At 45.0% G+C, this 24,613-nt stretch overlaps 7 protein-coding genes across 7 annotated transcripts; 1 reads left to right on the top strand and 6 right to left on the bottom strand.

Moving 5' to 3' along the window:
- Positions 1-444: 444 nt before the first annotated feature.
- TRIVIDRAFT_68420 (uncharacterized protein) lies at positions 445-1,257 on the bottom strand (the record flags this gene model as incomplete). The annotated part of the gene is made up of 2 exons (XM_014097122.1): positions 445-1,159; positions 1,214-1,257. The coding sequence occupies 2 exons, from the start codon at positions 1,255-1,257 to the stop codon at positions 445-447; spliced, it is 759 nt and encodes a 252-aa protein (XP_013952597.1).
- A 730-nt stretch (positions 1,258-1,987) lies between these two features.
- On the bottom strand, positions 1,988-4,043 carry TRIVIDRAFT_47173 (uncharacterized protein; the record flags this gene model as incomplete). The annotated part of the gene is made up of 5 exons (XM_014097121.1): positions 1,988-2,440; positions 2,521-2,681; positions 2,749-3,252; positions 3,309-3,579; positions 3,702-4,043. 5 exons carry the CDS (start codon positions 4,041-4,043, stop codon positions 1,988-1,990), a joined length of 1,731 nt encoding a protein of 576 aa, XP_013952596.1.
- Positions 4,044-4,902: 859 nt separating this feature from the next.
- TRIVIDRAFT_158632 (uncharacterized protein) lies at positions 4,903-7,079 on the bottom strand (the record flags this gene model as incomplete). Its single annotated transcript, XM_014097120.1, has 3 exons — positions 4,903-5,558; positions 5,630-6,668; positions 6,768-7,079. Coding segments are annotated over 3 exons (2,007 nt in total), but the record flags the coding sequence as incomplete, so codon positions are not given.
- A 1,802-nt stretch (positions 7,080-8,881) lies between these two features.
- Positions 8,882-10,582, bottom strand: TRIVIDRAFT_158638 (uncharacterized protein; the record flags this gene model as incomplete). The annotated part of the gene is made up of 2 exons (XM_014097119.1): positions 8,882-9,521; positions 9,831-10,582. Coding segments are annotated over 2 exons (1,392 nt in total), but the record flags the coding sequence as incomplete, so codon positions are not given.
- Positions 10,583-12,033: 1,451 nt separating this feature from the next.
- Positions 12,034-12,554, top strand: TRIVIDRAFT_68416 (uncharacterized protein; the record flags this gene model as incomplete). The annotated part of the gene is made up of 2 exons (XM_014097118.1): positions 12,034-12,057; positions 12,264-12,554. The coding sequence occupies 2 exons, from the start codon at positions 12,034-12,036 to the stop codon at positions 12,552-12,554; spliced, it is 315 nt and encodes a 104-aa protein (XP_013952593.1).
- Positions 12,555-13,059: 505 nt separating this feature from the next.
- TRIVIDRAFT_47334 (uncharacterized protein) lies at positions 13,060-13,845 on the bottom strand (the record flags this gene model as incomplete). The annotated part of the gene is made up of 1 exon (XM_014097117.1): positions 13,060-13,845. One exon carries the CDS (start codon positions 13,843-13,845, stop codon positions 13,060-13,062), a length of 786 nt encoding a protein of 261 aa, XP_013952592.1.
- Positions 13,846-15,684: 1,839 nt separating this feature from the next.
- Positions 15,685-16,623, bottom strand: TRIVIDRAFT_68414 (uncharacterized protein; the record flags this gene model as incomplete). Its single annotated transcript, XM_014097116.1, has 5 exons — positions 15,685-15,712; positions 16,043-16,053; positions 16,110-16,122; positions 16,233-16,404; positions 16,461-16,623. 5 exons carry the CDS (start codon positions 16,621-16,623, stop codon positions 15,685-15,687), a joined length of 387 nt encoding a protein of 128 aa, XP_013952591.1.
- Between the last annotated feature and the right edge of the window lie 7,990 nt (positions 16,624-24,613).

The following is a 24,613-nucleotide window of genomic DNA, read 5'->3' as shown; positions in this document are numbered from 1 at the left end:
GAGATTGAATACCAGTGATTTCTACTCCGTAAATGGATCAATGCTATAATTCGGCCCACTCTTCTCCTGCGTAAAACTCAGCTATTGTCTTGAGTGGATAGTAGCTCATTTTGTCAAACGCAGCGCCGTGCTGCAAGATCGATAAACTGAAAATTTTCATATGGTCGGAGGGAAGCAGGGCATGCGTAGGTAGAACAGCAAGGGTTATCGCAAATTTACGAACCGCAGACACGCTCCTACGCCAGATCTGGCTCCAGCTCTGTATGAATAGGCAAGATCTCAAGATGGCTGATGGCGATGGCCAGTTTTGGACACAGCTCATGTCGATTTACAACGGCCCAGGCGGTATTGCGGCGCTTATCGAAGGCAACAGCCGCGAAATCAACAAGAACCCCGCAGCGGTCTTGCATATTGCCAGATTCTGGCACCATCAAACCATACAACTCAGTTGATCTTTTGGGCATCACAGGATGCGATGTGTACTGCCTTGCCGCGCTTTGATCCTGAACAGTTCACATAGCAGCTGTTTGGATCAGGTAGATGCTCATGATATTCGCAGGTTCCTTTTTTTGGAGCTAGGGATGCGGAAGGGCGAGCTCTCTTTGTCAAAGCTTCAATGGCAAGGTCGAGAAGGAATTGTTTAGGCAGGTCGTCTTTATTGGCCCATTTCGTTAACCATTCTCCAAGCCCATGGTAAGTATACATGTCGACCAGAAGGCGTCGAGCGGCCGATGATTCCGGAGTCCCTTCATATATGTGGCGGATGGCCGGCCCAACAGGATACCAATTCAGACCGTCCGATGCCGCGGAGCGGGATTTGATCAAGATCGCATCTAGGACAGCGTCCTTGAAATTAACATCCTGAAGAAACTCTCCCAATGCGTATGCTTTTGCGAGTTGTACGTATTCAATGTTCCCTTCTAGTCCAGGGTTGTCATTCTTGACTGGGAGTGTTTCAAAGTACAACCAATGCAGGTATACCTCAAACACTTCCGGGTCTTCTTCTTTAAGAGCAATAGATCCACTATTAGATGTCTCCCAATAAGCCTTCATAGCTGTTTTAAAATAATCCGAAGTGCGACAAATCAAATGCTCATGAACGGAGAACGTCACGGGTTTGGTTGATCCAACCGTAACAGTAAGTGCTCTACCCCGCAAGCTACAGTCCAGTTAGACCAGGATGAAAGATTTAGGGACAAAGGACTCAACTCACTCCAGGGACCCGTGCTTATACGTTCTCAGTTTGGTTATATCCATTATTAATGCCAAAGGATATGCAGTATTATACGACTCAAATGTTGTAAATATGGTCGATAGGTGTTGGACTCGAGAGTTCTCCGTGTCAAGAACAGATTACAAAGGCCTGAAAGGAATGTAGTAGTATGCTGCCCAGCCAAATTGATGGAGGTGTGGAGGTAAGCACAATCCTTGAGGTACTGTGTTCCATTTCCCAATGTATCAATTGGGCTTGCACTGCTGCGGAACCAGACCTGGCACGTGCGGTCGGTGCTACATCAATGTCAGGCAGCACATCAAACCCGCTAACCACATACGCCAGCAGCATAACGAGTATCTCCCTGTGCTTCTGGACCCAGTCTAGAGACATGCTCTCTCATCACGTGGCCCTTTTTTAAGTAAAGCAGAACACCTTAAGATCGATGCCTGTTCATTGGTCTCTTTCCTCTACTAAATGATTACTTCGTTGGTTCCAAAATACTTATATGATGCGGTAGCAGTCGGAAAGTACTATCAATATTATATTGTTGGCAAATTACGCCCCCAAATATAGAATCGAATATGTTTTCTTTTTGCAATTTGCCATTTTAATGTTACCAAACCTCTTTGATTGCAAAGAAGCTTATAAAGATCATGCCAACTTTGTGTATCGCCAGTCTATTTTCCTTGTACACCTAGGGAATGCTGAACTTCGGGTGAGAGTTATGTGACCGTTCTGGCTGCATAACGGAACCTTTACTCGTTTTCTCTCCTACGCCGTCGTCAACGTCTCGGCGGCCGAGTCCACGTTCTCCTTGCTCTCCGGCGCGGCTGGAGAAGGATCTGCAGTAATAACATGTAGTTGCTTCACCTTCCGGATATCAACCCAGCCCAAGCCCCAGCCAAAAGCAAACGTGGCGATGCTGACTCCGATTCCGAGATACATGACATGGCTAATTGCCGTGGTATAGCACTTGAGCGCGGCTGTGAGTCTATCGCCGGAAACGAGGCTTCGGATAGTTGTAGCTCCGGTACTTAGGATGATGTCTGGGTTGACGCCGATCTCGTTGGTGTGCTTTTGGAGCTCTTTGCGCAGGCCATTGGAGAAAATGGAATTGGCAGCAACAAGGAAGACTGCACCGCCCATGTTTTGACAAAAGATTATGATGGCCATGGCAATAGGAATCTGCGGGGGTGGGACAAGATTTTGGATCGCTACGTAGGGCTTCAAGAAAAAAAGGAACAGTTAGCAAAAACATGATTCGACAAGTATGTCAGGAGATTGAATAATGAAAAGTAACTCACCGCCGAGCTCATAGCGCCACTACCAACACCATAGAGGACCTGGTACCCAAGCCATTTTGATGAAGAGGTCGTAGGCTTCAGCATAGACATGAGGCCATAGCCAATGGCGGCCATAGAACTTCCTCCCAAGTTCCAAGGCAGGTAATATCCAAAAATCTCGGCTGCGAATCATCAGTCTCATAGTCTTTTAGGTGGTCAAGGAGGAAGAGGCAAAGGGTAGCAACGAACTCATCATTCCAGAGAGCATAGTGAAAAGGACCAATCCCAGAGTCGTCGGCAGCAGATGCACACCACTCATGATGGGCCCGTTATCGAGCACTGTTTGGAAATAAATGGCGAGGTAGTATTCGGCTACCAAAATGGCACCAAGAAGGAAGAACAGATTAGCCGCAGCAGACCAGACAATACGCTTCTTTATCATTGCGTAGGGCACCATGGCGTTATCACCTTGGTAATATTCCCAGACGAGGAAGAGGATAAAGGTGACGACGGCGCCAACCAAAAGGCCGATGACAACAGAGCTATTCCATGGATGCAAAGTGCCGCCGTATTGCAATGCAAGCAAAAACATGATGGCCGCGGGGCTGATGAGCATAAAACCAGGAAGATCCAAAGACTTGATGGTGGTACCAAGGACTTGCCTCGGGGGCAGCTTGTCCGTCATCTCGGGGATGTTGACAAAAAGCAGCAAAATGGCTAGAGCACCGCCAATGGGAAGATTGACGTAAAAGCCTACAGCGAGTTAGCAGGGTCGGGGGTTAACCCAAGAAGTCAGCCAAATCACTTACACCAACGCCATGTAACACTTTGAGTGAATGCACCACCAATGATGGGGCCTAAAGCGATACCGAGCTGGCCAATGCCCAGATTAATACCCAGGAACTTGGCTTGCTTTCTGGGAGGCATCACAGCCGAGATGATGGTCAGGGCACCGTTTCCAATACCCGACGAGCCGGCACCTGCAATGGCTCTACCGACGATGAACATTGGCGACGAGACGGCCGCTCCACAAATGACAGATCCAAGCTCGAAGATGAAGAAGAATACAAGGAATGACCACTATATCCAGCGTTAGAAAGTTTTGTTCCATTTTGCCTTCTTTTCCCAGTTTTTTACCCTCATTTTCCTATCCTTTCTCTTCCCTCTTGTGCCTCTTATTAAGAGGCCACAGAAGCACTCACCTTTATATTGAAGTGGCTGTATATCTTGCCGGTGAGCGGCTGCAGTGCTGAGCTCCCGAGCTGGTACGCTCCTCCATACCAGCCGATATCGATCAGAGAATTGAACCGCTGTGTAATGGCGGGGGCTGCGGTAGACACGACGCACATGTCGAGGAAGACAAGAAAGTAGGCAATCGTAACTGGCCCCAGGATGGACCATAAGACCATGCCAGTGGGATACTTACCGTCACTGTCTGTGGCCTCATTCCCAGAGGAGGTGCCATCGGAGCCGTACTTCTCGACATCGCCAGTCTTCTCCGGTGGCACCTCGCCTGTGTCCACTGACTTATTGGATTCAGTCATACTTCAAGGTAGGGGCTACGGCACTGAAGTTGAGTGACGCCAGGATCTGTATTAGTGGTTGTCGCGAGAAAGGATGTGTAGTTTGTCGTGCCAACTTACCGTGAAGCCGCAAGCTATATAGCACGAAGTGAGAGTTACACACCCACCAGCATGTACAAATACAGAGTATAAGATTTTAGAAACATACCATTGCTTGTAGAATACATGTATGGAGCGGAATCCCACGACTAGGCGGGAGCGAGTGAGTGTCGGCTGGTGTAAGTTGGTGTAAGTCGGAACCGGAATTTGAAATCCGGTTCTTAGTCCCTGTCAGATCGACGGGACCAACCGCCAACCGGACTGGAACGGACTTTGAGGCCGGTTTGGCACTAACAGGGATTTACTACAAGGATCTCCGGCCCGCTTAGGTAAACTGGGACGGCGCCGTATCAATACTGCGAAACGACACGGGAGGAGAGACTCGATACAAGACAGCACCTGGTTGGCTACAGGCAGTTTGAGAACGGCCCAGGCTTCTTACAGAACTGTTGTAGTGCACCGGCTATTCATCGTTGAATACCGGATATCAGATATGATCGGTGGATGGCTTACAAACCCAACCCCGTAAACATCCGTTAACGATACTCCGAACGTGTAGCCCTTTCAAGCCCAGTGTCAAGGGTAGATCGTCATTCGTCAGGGCAACAGTTAGGTCCCGAGGTCTAGTTATTTACATGTAGCCTGGTATCATATCGCCGGGCCAGGAAGTAGAAGCAAGAAAATAGGGGTATGCTCTCAGCAAGATGAGATCTATGTTAGGTTCAAGACTGCATATGCCTCTCTCATAATAGTGAGAAATCCTTTGCAATGTAGGTATCATTTAATCCTTGAAGTCAACGAAAAATTGATCCAGCCATGAAGTGGGACTCATTAAGGATCCCGCCTCTTGGCCATATGTCCACACATCTATATTTGCATCCGTAGTTGTGGCCATACCCGTAGCCGTAGCCGCATCCACTCTGGAGTCTACTCCATCTCCCACTTCTGATGTTCTTCGCGAATCATCTTGTTGGGTTAGCGGCCCTTTGTCTTGATAAGCCGACTTATACATGCGTAGGCCGCGTGCAAGCTGGGTGAACACGCCATCGGCTGATGCCGGCTGCTCGCACGCTTCTACAGCGGCGAGTTCTAGTTTGTCCGCCATACAGGACAAGAGGACGGGCAAGTCGACGAGGCTGCGCACAGCAGCTAGGTCCCACCCCGGTTCGTGGTGCACGCTGAGTTGGTGCAGGGTGGCCACGCAGCGTGCCAGCTGAGCCCACTGGATGAAGGAGACGCCACGGAGCCCAGACGGCGACAGCGTCAGAAAGGTCGACGTGCACGACTTGATTGCCAGCGCCGACTGCCAAAAGCAGGATAGGCGTGTAGGCCCGCATGTTGGCGGTGGTGGCTTCGCCTGTGGTCCGCGAGCGGATGGCGGGTGGTGGATAGTGTTGATAATGCACATTTCTGTGTAGTACGTCTGAGCTAGGAGGACTGCTTCTCAATTAGCAACTGCTGCCTAATTCAATTGTTGAGAAGAAGTCTGGAATGAGCTGGACACTTACCAAAGTGCTGCTGGAATACCGGAGGGACAGACGCACGGAGCTCTTGGACCTGTCCCATCAGCCCCTTGATGCACAAGAGAGATTGAGGTGAAAGCGTCTCTGGTGGGGGATGATCCGGGAGTTGGGCGTACTCCCTGACCTGGGCAGCTTTTAGGGCAAGCAGCTGCAGGCGGACCTGAATAGCAAGTGCAGCATCGGAGGGACATTCTGCGCCGGCATTGTTGCCGTTGGCGATAATTGCAGCTAGACCCTCGTCCATCTGATGTGTCCATCGCGGCGCATCAACATGGGAGAAGTAGGCTGAGACGGCCGACCCAAGCACAAAGCAGCCTAGAATGGCTCGTTGGCGCTCGAGGTAGAGCCAAGCATTGGTCACTCCAGCACCCGGAGTCGTTGCCGTTGTCGCCGCCATGCCACTATACGCACCGCCAAAGCTGCCATTTGGTTCCAGGCGGCTTATTGTCTGTGCAACTTCTGGTACGGCTTGATCCAGAGAACCCAACTCTCCAGCCAACGAAGTGGCCAACGCCATGAGTCGAGACAGACTGTGACGGCTAAAGAGGTGCTCCCAGCCCCACGCAATGTAGATAAGGAGACCTAGCAGCAAATCAACTGTTTTCTGTTGTTGCTGCTGATTCTGGTGCGACGACAGTTGTAGAAATGCCTTTTCGCACAGTACACGCTTCAGCTCGAGGGAGCGTTTCCTCTTGTCCTCAGCTGATACCGAAGTCACGCAAACAATTGCGCGGAACAGGAAAGGCCGCTCTTCCCACAGCTGCTCGGCCGTGAAGTGGGCAGGTAAGTGAACAAAGGAGAAGTGATGCAGCATTCGCGACCGGAACGTATCGAGAGAGAGCAATGCTAAGAGAGGAGATACAGACGGCGACATGAACGCGTCCACGGTTGAGGGCGGCGTGGCCAGAGGGATGCGGCTGGTGCTGAACCCGTTCGCATTGTCCGCTGCCCACCAAGAAGCAGAGGCGCCGGTGGCATCGGTCTCGGTATCAACATCTTGGTCGTTGAATGTCAGGGTGCCGCTCTTTGATGTCCTTTCTGCGACCGCATCTTGGTAGGTAACGCTGGGAGGGGTGTGCATCAGCGTCGCTGGGTGGTGTTCAGCCGTCTCGACTTGGAGCACCAGCCGTGGCTGTAGTCGCTGCTCATGTTGTGGTTGCAGTGGTGATCTCTGCTGCTGCTGTTGCTGCTGCTGCTGTTGCGACCAAGCGCCGACTCTGTCATCGCCAATGTTACTTACGTTTCCTATACCGCCGACGTCTTCAATACTGCTCATGATGCCCGCGTTGACGTTGCCCTTCTGGAGCAGCGACATCAGCTGGCCCAGCGTTCCCTCCAGCTTGGCGATGCGGTCGTCGGACGAGTTTTGCTTCTTCTCGCTGCGCCGACGCAGCACATCAGCGGGATGACATTGTCGCTTAAGACGGTGACACCTATAGATAGACCATATGCGTTTGTGTCAACCAGAGTCAACGAGTGCGAGCGAGTCCTGGTTTACCGGCCATCAAAATGAAGCTGAGACTGACCTTTCGCATCCATTGCCTTCAAGACGGGGAATACACTTGCATTTAATCTTGAAACAACTTAAGCACGCTTGGCCATACGGCGCCGAGCGGCCAGCGGTTTTCACTACGGCAGTCATTCCGCCCAGTTGAGATCCAAGTGTTTATTGACAGCGATGCAATTCCATACGGCGGTTGGGAGCTGAGTGTTGGAAGCTGACTTCAGGTGGTATGAGACTGCTGTATAGGTAATATGACGTAGGCCTGTAGGTAGTACATGAAACCTCAATAAACTCATAACACAGTGCTACTTTAGTAGATGAAAATATGAGGACCTAAAATTTAAGTTTAAAAAAACCTCCTCCGAGGTTTTCGAAAAGAAAAACCAAGGGATATTTATTCCTTTTTATATGTAATTCTTATAGATTTCTAGCTTAACATCTCTAAATATTTTCTATTTTATAACTATCCTTTAATATACAGTAATAATATTATGCTTTTAAGCATCATAAGTTAGTGTAGTTACATGTAATTACCTACCTAGGTAGCTGCAGTAGAAGGCGTAATGGGTGTCGCTAATTTTTTTTTAGTTATAGAACTTTCATAAGAACTGAGGGCCAGGAACGGTCAGGTACAGAAAGGGGAAGTTAAATTTAAGGAGGAGAAGCTAAGTAGAGTTCTAACTACCTACCTAGTAGATGGTATAGACTTGTCGCAACGCATGGTCTTAGGGTATATAATTCGCTTCCATTAAGCATCTGAGAATCGCGCAGTCCTACCTATGTTTCACCATGACTTTCAACCGACTGAAGAATCCACCGCTCTGTCTAGACGCCTTGCTATTCACTTGCGAAGAACTGCACGACCCTCCTTCACCCTGCAAGGAAGGCGGCCGATGTTGGGCGCGCGAAGAACTCCGTGATCGATCTGCTGCCCCGGAGGAGGTACGCGGTCGATCTCCCACGTCTGGCACGCCCAGTCGAGCCAACAGTCGTAACGATGTGTGCGGTTGACGAGATGTCGCCATTGGCCTAAGCGAAGATATGTGGGTTTGTAGCAATTCCATAGCATTTTGGATATACTCGACTGACTCGACTGACCCGTTCGCCCAAGGCTCGCCTGCGAGCGCCTCAACAATTTCGAGGGAGCGTTGGGCTTCCTCCAAAGACGAGGAATCCAGCAGGAACCTTACTAAATCTCGCCTCGTGTCGTCATTGCTCCGGGGGGGACCTAGTTTGCAAGCCATCGGGAAATCAGCAAACCCGCCCAGGATGGCGTGCACAAGCACGGGCATGACCTTTCCGCTATCACGCGTGAGGCTCGGATGTTCGAGCACCTTTGCTCGAACATACTGGGACACTGGGACTTGCGCCATCATGTCCAAGAAGTCGAGCTGTCCCCATTGGCTCCATCCACGCGTAGGGGTTACTGCGTTTCCCCAGTGGACTAAAGCTATCTCTTGTTTGGTGTTTGAAGCTGAAGAAGGCGGTGGCCGATCTTGGGTAGGATAGGTGTCCTTCAGAAGACATGACTTCCCGTCACGGAACTTGACGAGCGAGAGCTTTTTCACTTCGCGATCCAGCCTGTCCAGCGTCTGCACAAGCAGCGTCGCCGACGTTGCAGACGCACCTATGTTGGCGCCAGGCTCCCTAGCCAGCTCAACCAGGATCCCGAGGTGCGACCAGAACATCATATCCATGAAGTTAGGCGTCACATAATTCTCTATGGGTAGCCGCAGCGTCTCGCCCTTCAGCGCCCAGAGGCGGGCGTCGAAGCCCGGCTCCGCAGTCGCCATCATGAGCCCCCAGTTCTCGTGCACCCATTCCCGGGCTGTGCGGTGCATGTAGCTCACAACGCTCTCGCGGCTGTTTTCCATTTGGTGGATCTCGAGCAGTCCCTTGGTTCGGCTGTTCAGCTTCCGGTTGAGCGACAGGACCACGCCAGACAGGAAACTGTTGACAACCTGGTTGATGTCAAGATCGATGCCGACCTCCTGGTTGTCGCCCATCCCAATGCTGAGTGCGAACGGCGTCAGATTCTGGTCCTCGAAGCACTTCATGACGTCGAAGTAGTGCGCCGCCTCCGTGCGGTAGCTCGGGTGCGTCTGCTCCCACATGACCTGAAACAGCTTGCTCAGGTCCTCGGGCAAGCTGTCTAGCGTCTCCTGCATTTTGGCCAGGCTGTCACCCTCCTGGAGGCTCTGCAGCAGATTCCACACCGCCACGGACACCCAGAGAAACACGCCGAGCGCCTTGTCGGCAATGTCGCGGAGCAGTTTTTCGGCCGCGGCCTGGTACATAGCCCTGCGCTCCCGGAACCCGAGGCTCCTCTCGAACTTATCCCTGATGTAGAGCTCAATGTCCGGTCGAGTAAGCCTCTCCAGCTGTAGCATGGGGTTCTGACTGAAGGCGTCGCGAAAGACGTTCCACGGTCGGCTACTGACGCAAATTTTCACGCTGGGGTTCTCGTTCGCCTCCTGTATGAGGTCCACAAGTGGTTGATAATTTCCCTGGCTCACCTCAAATTCGTCGAGGCCGTCGATCAAGAGTGCCAGTTTGAGTATCGGGTGCTTCTTAGAGGCCTTGCGGCCGGCGTGGGAGACCAGAGCGCGAAACCCAGCTTCCAGCTCCTTCGGCTGCCAGTCCGGGAGGTCCAACCTCTCGGTAAATACCTGCAGCAGCGACCAACGGGCAGGAAAGACAATGGGCACAAGCATCTCCGGGTCACTGGATAGACATTCATAGAGGATGGTGCGGAGGAGGCCCTGGGGAGACTTCTGGAGCCTACTCCCGGAGTTCCAAGAGAAATACCTGGCCAGGATGAGACGTGAGGATGGTCCTGCCCATGTCTGCAGATGAGCCTGAAGCCTCTCATCCTTGCCAATGAACTTGGTCAGGGTGGACTTGCCCGCGCCGGGTTTCCCTGTGATCCAGTAGATGTTATCTGAGTCGCTGCTCAGCCAATCCGTGAAGTCAGACCACAGCGGTTCCCCATCGTCAGTGCGGCGAGGCTTAGAGAAGACCCATCCAAACGTCTTGGCGTAGGCTTCTGGGATAGCTTTCTCCCGATGGAGCATTGACTCGAACGGCAGACTGTTGATGACCTCTTGGGTGCGTTGCTCGTGCCGCAGCTTGGCCTTGTTGCTGCGCGACTCCTGCACTTGCCACCGTATGGCATCGCTAGGCTTCCAGTCGGAGTCGAGGACGTACTTAACGATGCCTTCAGCCTTCGACGAACGCCCATCAACCACGTTGACGAGCTCCTCGCCAAACTTGCGCGTTGTCTCGTCTATCGTGTGGAGCTTGCTCATCGTCGCAACCTGCCGTTGAGCAATCTCGAGAGATGTGACCTCGCTCTTCTCTGCTTGGCCCCTAGTCGATCGAGAAAGAGTCAGTGTGAGCGCGCACCCAGGATGAGAAAGATAAACGAGTGGCATACGTACCACAGGATGACGAGAGACGCCATCATGATCTGCTTCTCGAGTTGGTGGATCCGCTCCTTCAGCCCGTTGATCTTGGGTGCCGACCGAACGCCTTTGAGGGCAACCACGAAGCTGTCCGCCGCGTGCTTGATACCTTGATTTCCGTGCGTCTTGAGCTTGTCCAGGCGCTCCTTCAGATCGGTGCAGATGTCGTTGCACTCGCGACAGAGACTCAAGAACTTGGCCCGCGAGGGCTCGTCGAGCCTAGGCCCGCTGCCTTCCGCCCCCGTCACTCCTCGATCCCTTTGGGCACCTTGCGCCTTGTCGTCGACCTCTTTCATCAGAGTCGTTAGGTTCTGGGTGATTTCTGCGAGCTCGGCGTTGCGTGGCGCCTGGCCCGACGACTTCCATATGTCCCACGAGTCGACCAGGATGCGGGATCCATAGTCTAGGAACTGCACGGCAGCGGCGGCGACGGACAAAGCACTAAGGGGGTCCATCGCTGACTTGAGAGGGTTCAAATTGGTGCTGAGCTCTGGCTCTGTGAAAGATATCTGGAGAGCCGCAAAATATGGAGTAGCACTAACGCTCAAAAATACTCGCAGCTACCCTCTCTTATAAGGCCATCTGCCAGCTGAAACAATGCGGGGCCATCTTGGCGATTCTTCTCTCGAGCTGGGCTGGGCTGAGTTGGGCTGGGCTGAGCCGAGCTGAACATGACAACAGTACTCGTACATGTATCCCGCCACCTAGTCAAACGGGAGCCAAGCTTGACACCAGTCATTAAGGAAGTACTCGAAGCTGACTCGAACCTTTCTCAATCCGCTGTGCAAGAACGTTACAGTAGAATTATTTTTGTCCAGCATAGCTCGAACTATTCTCATCATTGTGATCATCGATGTCCTAGACAAATTTCGTATCATTACGTACAAAGTAAACGGGGTTTTATCTCACAGCTATGGTTACTATAAACGCTACAGTGCTTTATGAATTGCATGTGTACATGTACTCAAATATTGCAATGTGGTATCTACGTGCATACCTAGGCTCTCGCTAAATACCTAGTAGAACAAGGCGCATGTTAAGCCGCTGCAGCTTTTATCCTCTGTTACCATCTTCTCAACGTCATAGTCCCCATGCGGTTCGAGAGGCTCGTTTCAGCTTCATCTTGCTCCTCTCGGCGTCCCTCCCCATTGGGTCCGTCTTCTGGCCGATGCGGCTCAGCAGATCGAGGGTGCCGGGATCTAAGCGCCGCATGCACTCCGGGCAACACCGGTGAAGGCCAGCCGGAAGCGCGCGCGTAAATAGTCGCCTTGATGCCTCGGCGAATCAGTCATGACACTAATGACGCCACCACCAGCAATGGCCACCTCCAGTGACGGCGTTGCGGTGCTGTTGTTGCTTGCCATAATGTTCAGCCGCAGCCTGGTGGTTTGCAATATCTGAAGTTGAACCAATTGGACACGATGAATTACAACATTCATTACCAAGTAGGTGTGCCTTCGTGGAGGGAGAAGTTGGACGGTGTGAACACATTCTTGTCCTAGAAGCATCATTCAATATTACAATCAATTACACGAATAGAACAGTCTAACTTAGAGGGGCAAGTTAAACACAATCATCAGAGTTTATATCCTCCTAGCTCTCGGGTTTAGAAAATCCTCAACTAGGTGCTAATAGTCCCACTATCTACTAGATACTGTGCCGGGCGGGGCCGAACAGTGCCAGGCTTCAGTTCCCGGTGGCGGCCCGGCTGGCGCTACCGACATTCAGCAACGTGGCAGACGGGTCCCATGTGTCGACTGATGAGACGGATCTCACCGGAATGGTGCTACGGGCGATCCTGACGCAGCAGTTCAACTGGGCCGGGACGGTGTCGAAGCTATTGTCGACGTCGGCTGCAACGCATAAGGAGGTATCCCTGGTGGCTTTTGGGCAGGACCGGTACATTCCTCCGACAATAGCACGACTGAAGAAATGCGGTTAGACTATTATTATCAATGATTTAGTTGCTATGATACAGAGCAATTCAAACCGGGGATGTAAACATAAATATGATCATTGTCAGCTTACGAAGTTACGTAGCTTTGTGCGTAATTTCGTGATATACCTCTGTTTTAAGAAAACAATGGGAGGCCCAGATTTATATCCGGATTTGACTGAGGCTGCATCAGTATTTTGTACTATGCAGTGTGTAAGAAGACGGCGTATTGGTGATTTCGATAGAAGCTCTACATAGTCCAAAAGGAACTAACAGGATATCCATCTATACTACGCAATCGTGAAAGAGTTTTACATGGGCTACATGCCATTGTGTGGAGCAAGTGTCATATAAATTAAATCAACAGTAGTAGTATATTTGGCTATTGAATCTCTGAAATAAACTACCACTAATACTTCTAGCTTTAAATCTTAAGCTTTTAAGCTTCCTGTTTGCATTTTAGCTTAACTGGGAACCAAATGTCAAGCGTCAATGCGGAGTTGTAAGGCGCTTAAACGTAGGAGTCGGTAACGGTAGAGCCGTCAATGGTAACGCTGGTGAGAACCTTGTTGTTTTGTCGAATGTCGATAACAGAAGCAGTTGAAGCATCCAACGAGGAACTTCCGGTCGAAGCTGTAGCACCGGTAAAGACAACGCTTCCCCAGTTTGCGAGGGCAACTAAAGAGGAGCCTTCCTCGAAATCCTCGACGATCCATTCGGCGTTCTGTCCTCCAAGAGCATAGGTAGAAGTAAGAGACTTGGAAACGCTCTTTCCAGTAGTGACGTTCTCAATAATGGCTACGCCAGCTTTGGTGGAGGTTGAAGTGACGGTAGTCTTGATGACATCGCCCGGGGAGATGGCGAGGGAAAAGTCGTATGCGTAGTCAGGGAACCACTCATACCAGGCATCGTAGCTCACTTTGCCGTTGGTAATGGTGAAATCAACGCCTGTCTGCAGGATAGCATTCTGGTACGTATCGCCGTCAATGCCAACCCAGGCAGAAGCGCTATAGGTGCCGCGGGAAGAACTACCCGAAGGAACCTTTGGAGTGGGAACAATGAAGCTGGCCGAGACGCTGTTGAAAGTCTCACCAGCTGGTGGGGAGGTGATTACGGCTCCCGACCAGTTCGAGGAGTAAGAGACGTGGGTGTCATTTCCTTTCTCCTGAGAGTCAATGCGCTGAATGGGTCTGGAAGAGCGTCCTGCTCTGCGAGCAACACGCTCGCTCAAGGTGCTTGGGGCCGCATAGACGCCAGCGAGCAGTGCGTAGCTGAGAGTAATGGCAGAAAACTTCATCTTGAATGGTTGAAGCTGTGTTGGAGTCTTTGCAAAGTGTTTTGTTGCTGTGAATAAGAGCTAGGTGCTTTCCAAGTGCGCTGTTGAAGAGTGGTTTTGAATTCAAATGTCAAAGGCAGATATGTTTGCTTTTATAGATATCACAATATAGCATCAACCATGAGAAGAACAATATACAACAGAAATGTCGTTTGATACTACCTTCCCAAAACATTGAAATATCACTTCTCGTGACCAACTTCAGAGAGCAAAAGATGCAAGATAATGCAATGACTGGTTTCGAGCATGTGATAGTTAGAATGGCTACTCTGTCTCTTGGATGAATTATAGAACGCTAACTTGTAGCAAAAAATTGCCCGCCGACCTCTAACGCATTCCTATCCGCATGAAGAAACTCAGTTCCGGGAACCTTTGAGAAAGTCGTAATTGCAGGGCTTGTATTGCTAGAGATTATCATAAGAGATCGCATTGGCGCAGATGTGGTGGAGAGTATCGCACTTCAGTGCCGTGTTCCGGTAGATGGCACTGTTGACCCAGATTCGTGAATCATCTTGTATGCCATTTTTTACTGAAATGCTGCATCACTAACTTATAGCTACTCACCTTCCTAATAAAGCCGATCCTGCCGAGGTTCAAATGGCGCGTTGTGTTGCTGCAGTTGTCCTATAACTTGTTGTCATCTAAATGGCGTATTTTGTTGCATAAATTACCGAATTGCGTAAGTTGTTGTTGCGATACAGCATCGCGCAGTCGTCATAACCAGGACATCTCGCGGGTTAAGTATGGACCGCGCCGTTGAACAAGGCATTGACAACCAGAAGCGGCAATCGCTTAAGCAATAAGACCAACCCCAAGCAACAGTTGCTCTCAAGTGTTCCAAGAGCGTTACATGCATGTGCCGTTTTGCTTTAGGACACTAGCACGCCCAAATCCGCAAGCGAGATTGCAAGCGTGTATGACAAACTACGCTATGCTGTGAAAGGCTGGCATTTGGCAACTTCTGAAATATAACCCACCGACGTTTATCATCTAACTTGAGCTCCTCCGAATGTTTCAAGAGCTCTGTTGATTCAAACTCCTCTGTATACAGGCAATGAAATATGGGGCTTTCTACTAAGGTGCTTTTCGAGATATTCTCCTTGGGTTATGTGCTGCTGGCCCATCATATGATCAAATGAAGCATATTCGTTTATATCTTTCAAAGAATCTCCCATAGTGTATTTCATCAAATATGAAATAAATGTCGCCATGTTTGTGCAAATGCACATTAGTTTAAATTCGTCAGGGTGGAGTTCATTGTCATCAGGAATGCGACGTCGCGTTGGCCAATCAGTAGCTTGCATTAGAAGGACGAATTGGATCAATGTCATGGGCCAAACAACCAGTTAATACTTTTTGTATCTCCAACGTATTTGAACAGATTATCGGCACTAGTCTTCTTAAAATATGGATATCATCTAAGAAAAGGAGCATTTCAAATGAACCTGACTTCTATTTATTCTAGAAACCGCTGGGATCAGAATTAAAAGACCAAACTTGGAATACAAGCATGCACTCTACCAAAAAGATGAGCTAAGCCGCTAGCCAACACACTTACACAGGAACAATGTTGGATCGTTGACACGAAATTTGAAAAGAAGAATATGGACTCCCCTGCATTTGACACATCGTGATGGATATTCTACGCCTACTGGGCCGTTCATCCATTCCAGTGCAGAGATTTCAGAAAAAATAAAAAGCAGATAGACACCCGAGAAATGTAGGTTGTATCATGCCAATTTGCGATTTGACTATATGTTGAACAGAAACAAGCATGAAGATGAACAACAGTTGCCTACTTCACTGGGCAGAAGGCATATGTAACTTACTGCAGTTGTTCAAGAATAAGCTTCTGAATTTGAACAAAAATATTCACTCCGTTCACTAGTGAAGGGTTGCTAACAATCTCAGACATCCCATCACTCGGCAAATAATATACATGTGGTTTCGCGTTTTACTTCAAACGTCAGGCAAAATGGGGGAATTTCAAGCTGAAAGTCGTACATTTATTGGGCAACTCACCTAAAATTCCAAAGAATATCAATTTAGTCAGCATCAAGGCTAATATCTATTAACCTAACTTATAACAATAGCGGGGAGACAGGTAAGCATCCCAGACCCAATGGACTTTATTCTTTACGCTTTGTTTTAAGCTTACAGTGTCGTATGCTGAGTCCATGTTTTACTTTCAATCTTAGATTAATGACGTCACGCAGTGGTATTACCCCCTCAAGAGTACTGGATTCACATTTATAGATACCCTCAGCCAACAGCTAATTACAACCAATTACTACCAACTAATACTGCCTCTCTTCTGAACAAATTACACAGTGTTGCACTGAACCCACTCGATAACATCCTTAGACTCGAGAATGATGATTCCGGGTCCATTCACCTGACCAACTCCCAGTCCGCGGCTCTGAGCATCCAGGAAAGCGCAGCGGGCACCGTAGTATCTGCCGGGGGTTGCAGGGTTCAGAAGAGGCCGAACGAAGACATTGTCGACAATACCACCGCTGTCTAAACAACAGGGTTAAAACACACTCTTTATCGGTCAACAGCTCGATGATACGTACTGAGAGGCACCTGAGAGATGCTGTCCTCGACCGGGACCATCTCGGATTGAGTTCCGTTGGTGTAGGTGAAAATGAGACCAATCTCAGAGTCCGGGCTAGGCTCGCCCTGAGGAGCAGCCATGACGAGGCTGCTGAGAGCTGCGAGAAAGATGGCGGCACGCATTGTGATTATTGGTGGCTGGGTTTTCTTGAACAAGGTGTAGATTGAAGTTGGCGTTGCTGTTGTCTCCAGAAAGGGATATCTTTACCTGCTGAGAAGGAGTCTTATATACAAGTATAATTGCCCACGGTGGAGCGCCTCCTTGTCTTCGTATTTCGCCAACATCCTGGCAATTCCCAAGCCCGTATCAGTAGTGATGAGCTCTATACGAGTAAAGGCCAAGCAATTTCAGGCGAATTAACCCCGGACATAGACGCCAAGACTCCACGACTCTCCCCGCAGCCACGCCCGGTCGCTGAAGTAAGCATACGAATAGATGGTCATCATACGAGTACTTTCGTGTAACGGAAAAATAATATCCAAGATATAGAAGCGGTGTGGCTTCTTGTTTTGTCTTCTTTGACGCAAAAAAAGCCCATCTGGAACGTGAGCAGTCTCCGGCGTTGGTTGGCCCACATAGAGTAAAAGTGCACAATTAAGGGGTTAGAGTACCCGAGGCAATATGCCAGGGTTTGCTAACTATAACAATACGCATTCCCCTATTCTCCCTGGTTAACCATTCGCGTGCACTACTGCATCAAGTAAGCATTAACACATTTAAGCTTAGCTTTTTATTGACAACGCTGAAACACAGAGACTGGATCTCTTATTAAGAAAGATATTTTTATAAGGAAAGTAAAAAGCGAATCGGAGATTTTTGATGATGCGCACTCCAGCTAATACTGAGAGTCATATTTCCCACCAAGGACGCAAATTATTTGTCGTCCTTCTACTTGCAGTAGATAACCAAACCTACAGTTCGAAGACACTTGTATATATTTGATCAAAACACAATTCTCTTAGCATCTCTGCGGTTCGGGCCGAGCCAGGTCGAATAATTATTTGCCACGCCGCAAAATCAGCCATTAGAGGTTGGAGACCAAGTAGTGGATCATCCTCCACAATTTCTCGTGTTGTGAACTTGGATTCGGAAAGGTGAAGGCCATAAGCTATATTCCAACCGAGCACCCTAGATGTTTGTAGAAAATCAGAATATAAAAATAAATCCTCAGTTTCAAGATGCTTACGAATCTCATCGTTGATAGAAAGCGCTACCGTATGCATGGACCCGTTGTCAGAGTGCTATATGATGAAGCCACTCTGTTTTTATCCTGGCAGAATGAAAAAGGAAAATTACATCATAATTACCTAATTATCATATCTACAAGCAGATCTAACCTCTAGTTAACCGATATATGATAGTATTAGGTGTGTCAGTGTATATGATCTAGTGAGCATTCTATCCTGCATACAATATCTTGTTCCGATGCGGTATCCGCTCTTAAGACCTAATGTACTGCTATTTTGTAGCAGTTGAAATGTATAGCCCCTCTTTTTCGAGCTGATCTAGCATGCTCATTGGTACTCCTGTAATGCTCGGTTTTTGGACTCGCAACATCCAACTTCTTTCACTTGCCCTCAGCTTCCTTTGTTGATCAAGATATCTGGCTACCTTGTCTATCATGGTGCTAATAATACACTCTTAATTATTGTCAGCATTTAGCCAGCCCTAAAACCTCTTCCACTGACGTATCATTGCGCTTTTCTGTGGCACGTTCAGTGTAGCTCGAGATGTTTCCACCCCGCCCCCCGAGAATGCCATCATAATGCCAAAGTCGCATCATACACTTGTTTTTCCACTACAATCCGACAATATTTTTCTTGGTCATGCCTCTGATTTCTTCTCTATTAACCGCTTCTGAGAGGATTTGTGGCTCTGTCAATTTTTCTTGGTCTACCAGATTATCCACGCTCGGCTTCATCCAGCTACCTCGTCCTGAGCCAGGCTCAACCAGGTGTTTGAAGACTATGGCACCCCTGACATTATTATCTCCAGAGTAGCCAATGCCCATGTGTCTTTGCAATAACCATTGTTTTGTATCTTCGTTATATTCCAGGGGGCTGTTCAGGTTGTGCATGAAAAGAAGCATCCACAGACCGCACCGCGACCTTGGCATTCATCATATCAATAGTACATATTTATATCTGTGGAACCACGTGCAATACTAATTAACGTGGCGAATGGTTTATGGCGGGGAATTGTAAAAGCAATATGGCTAAGAACTGCCATCATCCAATGCGGTCTTCTCGCAGTTGATAACTTGCCCACAACTACTAATGTAATGAGCAATCCTATTTACACCGTAGCATATTCCTATTTAAACCGTAGTGGCCTGTGCCTATACTAAAGTTAATGTATATATACTACTGGTCCTATTGATCTACACTTAATTACAGTATAATACCCTGGTGTATAATATACTTTATAATATTATATATAATAATATTATAATATTAGCTTTATCTTTTAACTTTACTTTTTAATATTATAAAATTTTATATTATTAATAGATTTTTTCTTAGGTAATAATCTCTTTAATCTACTGTTATTATTAAAGCTATTATATAACCCCAGTTTTAATAAAATTTATATTTTCTTTTTATTAAATATATTAAAAGTAATAAAAGTAATAAAAACCTTAGCTGTTAAAGTTAACTTTAATAATAATAAATTTAATAACCTAAAGTAGCTGTAATATTATAAATTTAATAAAAATATAATATTTTTTTAGTAAAGAGATAAAATTAAAAAATTACTATTGCCCTTTTATACTAAAAAGGTATTATAGCTACTTAAGTATATAGTAGTAGTATTACTGTAAGTTAAAGAAATTATAAAGCTATTACTGTAAGTTAAAAAAGCTAAGGAGGCTAAAGAAGCTGCAGAATATTAATTCCCAGTTTTACTACCTTTTATACTATATAATTTATTTAAAAAGCTTTTAAACTTTTTATAAACGTTTTATTATAATAATAAAGTAGTTATTTAAACTGTAAAAAACTTTAACCTATAGATTATTAACGGTAAAAAAGTTTTAACTTATTATACTTTTATTTATAACTATATAAATAGTTAAGTTTTTATAAATACTAAAGTTTAATAATTATTAATTTAATAAATAAAATACTTTTATAAAATTATAGTATTAATAATTAAATATATTAATTAAAAGTAATTTTATTATATTATTTATACTAAATATAACTACCTATTATTTTTTAACTTATTAATATATATAATATATTACTAGTATACTTTAACCCAGCAGTAATAAAAAAAAGATTTAATTAAACACTAGGCCTTTTTTATATATAAAATACTAAAGATTTTAAAAAACTTTAGTATTACTGTCGCTAAACCTATATTTTTTTATTAATTAAATATTTATAATAATAAGCAGAGGATTTAATTTAAAGGATTTAATAAATTATTAACTACCTAAGTGTAGATTAAATAGTTTTAAAATAATAACCTTCGTTATTATATTAAACTTAATAATAATAATAAAATCCAGGGTATTTTATAGACCTACCTTTAGTTAAAGAAAATATAGTATTAGTTTTTAAAAATCTTAAGTTTTAATAATATTTATAAAATTAATTATTTTTATATATATTTTTTTAAAGTTATAAATATTATAAATTAAAAGTTAATAGTTAATTTTATATTTAATTTTATTAATATAAAAAAAAATAATAATTTTTTATAGCTTTATTAATAGTTTAAAAACTTTTATTAAAACCTTTATATATTAATATTAACTATAATAATTATAAATAAAAAAATAACCTTTAAAAATACCTTTACATTAATTTTCCTTAGTATATAATAGTAGTTATATATATATTATATTAATATTAATATTAAGGTAAGAATTTAATTAAAGTGAAAAAGTAAAGATAGTATTAGTGATAGTAAGGCTAACGATGGTGAGGTTAAGGTTATTAATAGCAATAATAACCTCTTTAGCGCCTAAGCCGCCGCTGCCTAGAATAGCAATAACCTTACTGTATATACTGTTAAGTAAAAGATTGCTAAATATAGCTATACTACCTTACTACCTACTGCTAAGCCTTAAACTTATAATAGAATATTCTACACCTAGCAGTAGATTATTTATATTAAAGATAAGGCTAGTTTTTAATTAGTATAGGATAAAATAAAGGTTATATATAATTTAACGTAGAATTATATTTTATATTATATTTTAAAAGAATATATACTATATTGTAAGCAGTAGGTATACTGCTTTATTAAAAGTTATTATAACTTTAGTTAATAAATTAATAGTTTTATAAAAACGGTATATAAAGATATAAAGTCCTTTTTTATTATAAATATAAATAACTTTTTTTACTTTTATAATATAATCTCCTTTATATTATAAAAAAAAAAGAAAAACTATAATAAAAATACTATAAGGATATAAATATAGCAGCAGTAATATTTTATTTAGCAGTAAAGTTAGCTGGGTAATATCCCTATAACGGTTAGCTATATTACTGTTAATCTCTTTATATAGTAGTATTACTTAACTGTAGCTGTAATATCCTTAAGCTGTAGCCTAATACCTAAGCCACTGCCCCTTTATATTAATAGCTTTATATAGTAATATATACTTTTTTATAGCTATATAATTTTTAAGAAGTTTAATATTAGTAAAGCCTTTAATAAAAATAATATTTATTTATAATAATAGTTAATTAAACTTTTAATATATTTTTTATTGTTTTTTTATAAAAAAACTATTAATTATATAATATTAAAATATTAATAAGCCTTTTTTTTAAATTTATAATTTTAATATTATTTAAAATCTTTATAGCTGACTTTACCTTTTAAATAATAAGAAAATATTTATATTATTAATATTAAGGGTTAATAATAGTTAAAATAAATATTAATAGCTGTAGTTAATATTATTAATATAGCAGCAGTAGTTAAAGTAGAAGCTGTAGGTATTATAGTATATAAAGCTAAGTATATACTATAGTCTTTTTTAATTTAAGGCTTAGGGCTTATAGAGGCTGTTTTAAAGCTGCGGTTGCGGCTGTACTTAAGTAGCTTTATTATAGTTAATAAAATAATTAAGAAAGTTAAAGATAGTCTTTTCTACAGTAAGGCTAGCTGTAATAACTGCCGCTATATTTAAAACTAAGCCTAAGACTAAGCTTAAGACTAAGTTAGAGGTTAAAAAAGTTATTAAAGTTATCCTAGCCACTTAACCTAGCGTTAATAAGCTAAATAAATTAGCTGGCTTATAAAAAATATTAATATTAAATTAAAAGGGCTGAAAATACGTTTTTTAAAGTAATTAGTATTAATTGATAGTTTATAGTATTGTAATATAAGATTTTATATTAAAATATTATTTTTTAGTGTACTGTACTGTATTTTAGTAGGTAGGTGTAGTAATTGTAATTTAAAGGTAAATGTAGTTAGTAATATAGAGCACTACAGTTTAAATAGGAATATGCTATGGTGTAAATAGGATTGCTTAATGTAATAACATACGTGGGATTACTGATAAATCATTTTATAGTATTCTGGCCCCACAATGGCTGAATTGAACGCTTGCCAGTGCTTGGATGGTGAAACAAGGCATCCAAGGTTCTCATCTATTGTCAGTAATGAATGACGATAAAGAGTGGCTATCCTAGGTGCAATAATACAATTCTTAACCATATCCATAGCACATCCAACGTCATTTCACATTATACTAGGAAAAAAAACTTCTTTTTTTAATTTCTTCTCTATGTCTATGATGACGAAAGTCTTCGGCAGGCCAACACGATACACAAGCCATCTCCGAAGCACTACAGTCAATGGTGTCGTGCAAAGAAGATGCAGCAAGCCTAACAGAAAGTTAATTATTGCGCGATATTCAAAGCACCAGCGATCACCGGCTATCGGGAGACTTCGGAGCAACATTCATGATGGACTTGGACTTGGCAATATCTAAGTCTACAAAAGCAGAAAGAATATCTTTAGCGGCAAAATTACATAAAGATCTTTGAAAAGTAAATGGCGGGAAGGGTTCCTATTTAGCTGGTTGCCCCAGAAAGGAGCTCAAGCAGCTATCGAAAGTGAGTAATTCTTGACCATTGATTGATTGTTCCAGTCCGTCCTCGACTGCTATACTCGACTGCTATACTCGGCGATAGGTGATGTAGCGGTTACACCTTCTGCAGCTCCCCGCAATTTTCCCCCAAAGGCTTCGAACTACTGCGGCTCATAGCGACTCTACCTCTGTCTTCTGGGGATGGTGAATTGAGGTATGTCCCTTTACTCTTTTTCTGATTGTTGCCATGCGTCAAGTGATTGGCCGCGGCTCGAATCGCCTTTTCGGCCATGTGTAGATTCGATCTTTGAAGCCTCGTTTAGACGTTATTGCCACTATCTCCGCTCCCTCAAGGCTCTGTCGATCCTACGAGATGTGGGTCCAAATTCAAATTCAAGGGAGAGCGCGACAAAGTGCGAAGACGAAGTGCGAAGACGGAAGGATGAGTGAGCATAGAAGAGGATATGGCACTGTATACGGAGTACAAGAAGGTTGGATGCCTAGAGCAGTCAGGCGATACTTTGTCTCTCTTTCAGGATCAGAGGATGCTATTTGTGCAACGCCTTACGTACTTGTGCTGTCTGAGCCTTGTTTGAGACTCAGCCCCAATCAGTTAAATAGCACGGGCATCCCCCACGAAAGATTGTTCTTGGCTGCTGCACTGAACACTGGCGTGGCATAGTTTCTTTCAGCAAGCAATCCACCACGCCCAACGCCATTAAATATTTCAATATCCCTGTATCGCGCGTTGTTTCTCTCAGACAAATTTCTTCTTTTTACTGCATATTCGTATCGTAAGCTGGGATGTCCCAGCTGGAACAACAAGAGGGCCTGGTGCCTAATGCCACCAACATGAAACCTCCCCTCTTCGAATCATCCGAGTCACGAGCGCACACTATTAACAACAACGACAACGCTCAAGGAGAATTGGCCAATATCAATTCAGCAAACTATCATACCATTTCTATGGGCAAATCGCCGCTGTGGAGCTCTACCACAGATAGTCCCCAAGCCCTGCAAGCTGCCGCCTCTCCAGAGGGTCAGAGCGAATCCGACTGGATGGTATTTGATAAAGAAGCAGCGGACTCTGACAAAGATGCCATCGAAAATATTTCAATTGGCGACTTTCAGATGCGCGAAGAAACTCCGGAGCCTATGAGCAGTCTAGCTCAACAAGACTATCAGTTGCAGCTGAGACTCCTCGAGGAGCAGAACAAAAAGCGCCTCGAGATGGCTCGTCAAGAGCAATCAAAGCCGGATTCCACTGCCTCCCCATCGAATTCCATCCAGATGTGTGAAGAAACTCCCGAACCTATGAGTATTCTGGCTCAACAAGACTATCAATTGCAGCTAAAGCTCCTCGAGAAACAGAAGAAAAGGCGCCTCGAGATGGCTCGTCAAGAGCAATCTAAACTGGAGTCCGTTGCTTCGACATCGAATACTATTCAGATGCGTGACGAAACTCCCGAACCTATGAGTAGTCTAGCTCAACAAGACTATGAATTGCAGCTAAGACTCCTCGAGGAACAGAACAAAAAGCGCCTCGAGATGGCTCGCCAAGAACAATCCAAACGCCATATCCAGCTATCACAGACAGAAATTAAGGTGAAAGGGCCCCCAGAGCCTATTCCTATGGCAGTCATGGGCTCACCGCAAGGAAATCCAACTGGCGGTCGCGGAAACATGATGGCGCCTTTGCCGCCCGGAGCCCCATACTTTATTCCAGCGTATAGACCATATTCAGTCAATCCAATGGCTTTGAATGTGAATAGCATGGCTACTTTAGGAGTCCAACCTGTCAGTTAATATTCCCTTAATGATGCAGACGATACCAATGCTAATGCTAATGGCCTCCTCAAGACAATGGTACCAATGCCGCCAAATCCACCTGATCCTACGGTCCTTCTTCTACAAAGGCAACTCAAGGAACTCCAAATTACGAACCAATCTCTCCGCCGACAATTGGAACATGCAAAAGGCGACAAGTTTGTAGTATTCCACTGTATCCTTGGGCAAGTAGGAGAGGGGACATATCTCGGCAAACCCTATTG

Source organism: Trichoderma virens (genome assembly GCF_000170995.1).
Source record: "Trichoderma virens Gv29-8 chromosome Unknown TRIVIscaffold_86, whole genome shotgun sequence".
NCBI classification, from domain to species: Eukaryota; Fungi; Ascomycota; class Sordariomycetes; order Hypocreales; family Hypocreaceae; genus Trichoderma; species Trichoderma virens.
Note: the sequence above shows the minus strand (reverse complement) of the source record. Positions and strands in the feature narration are given on the sequence as shown.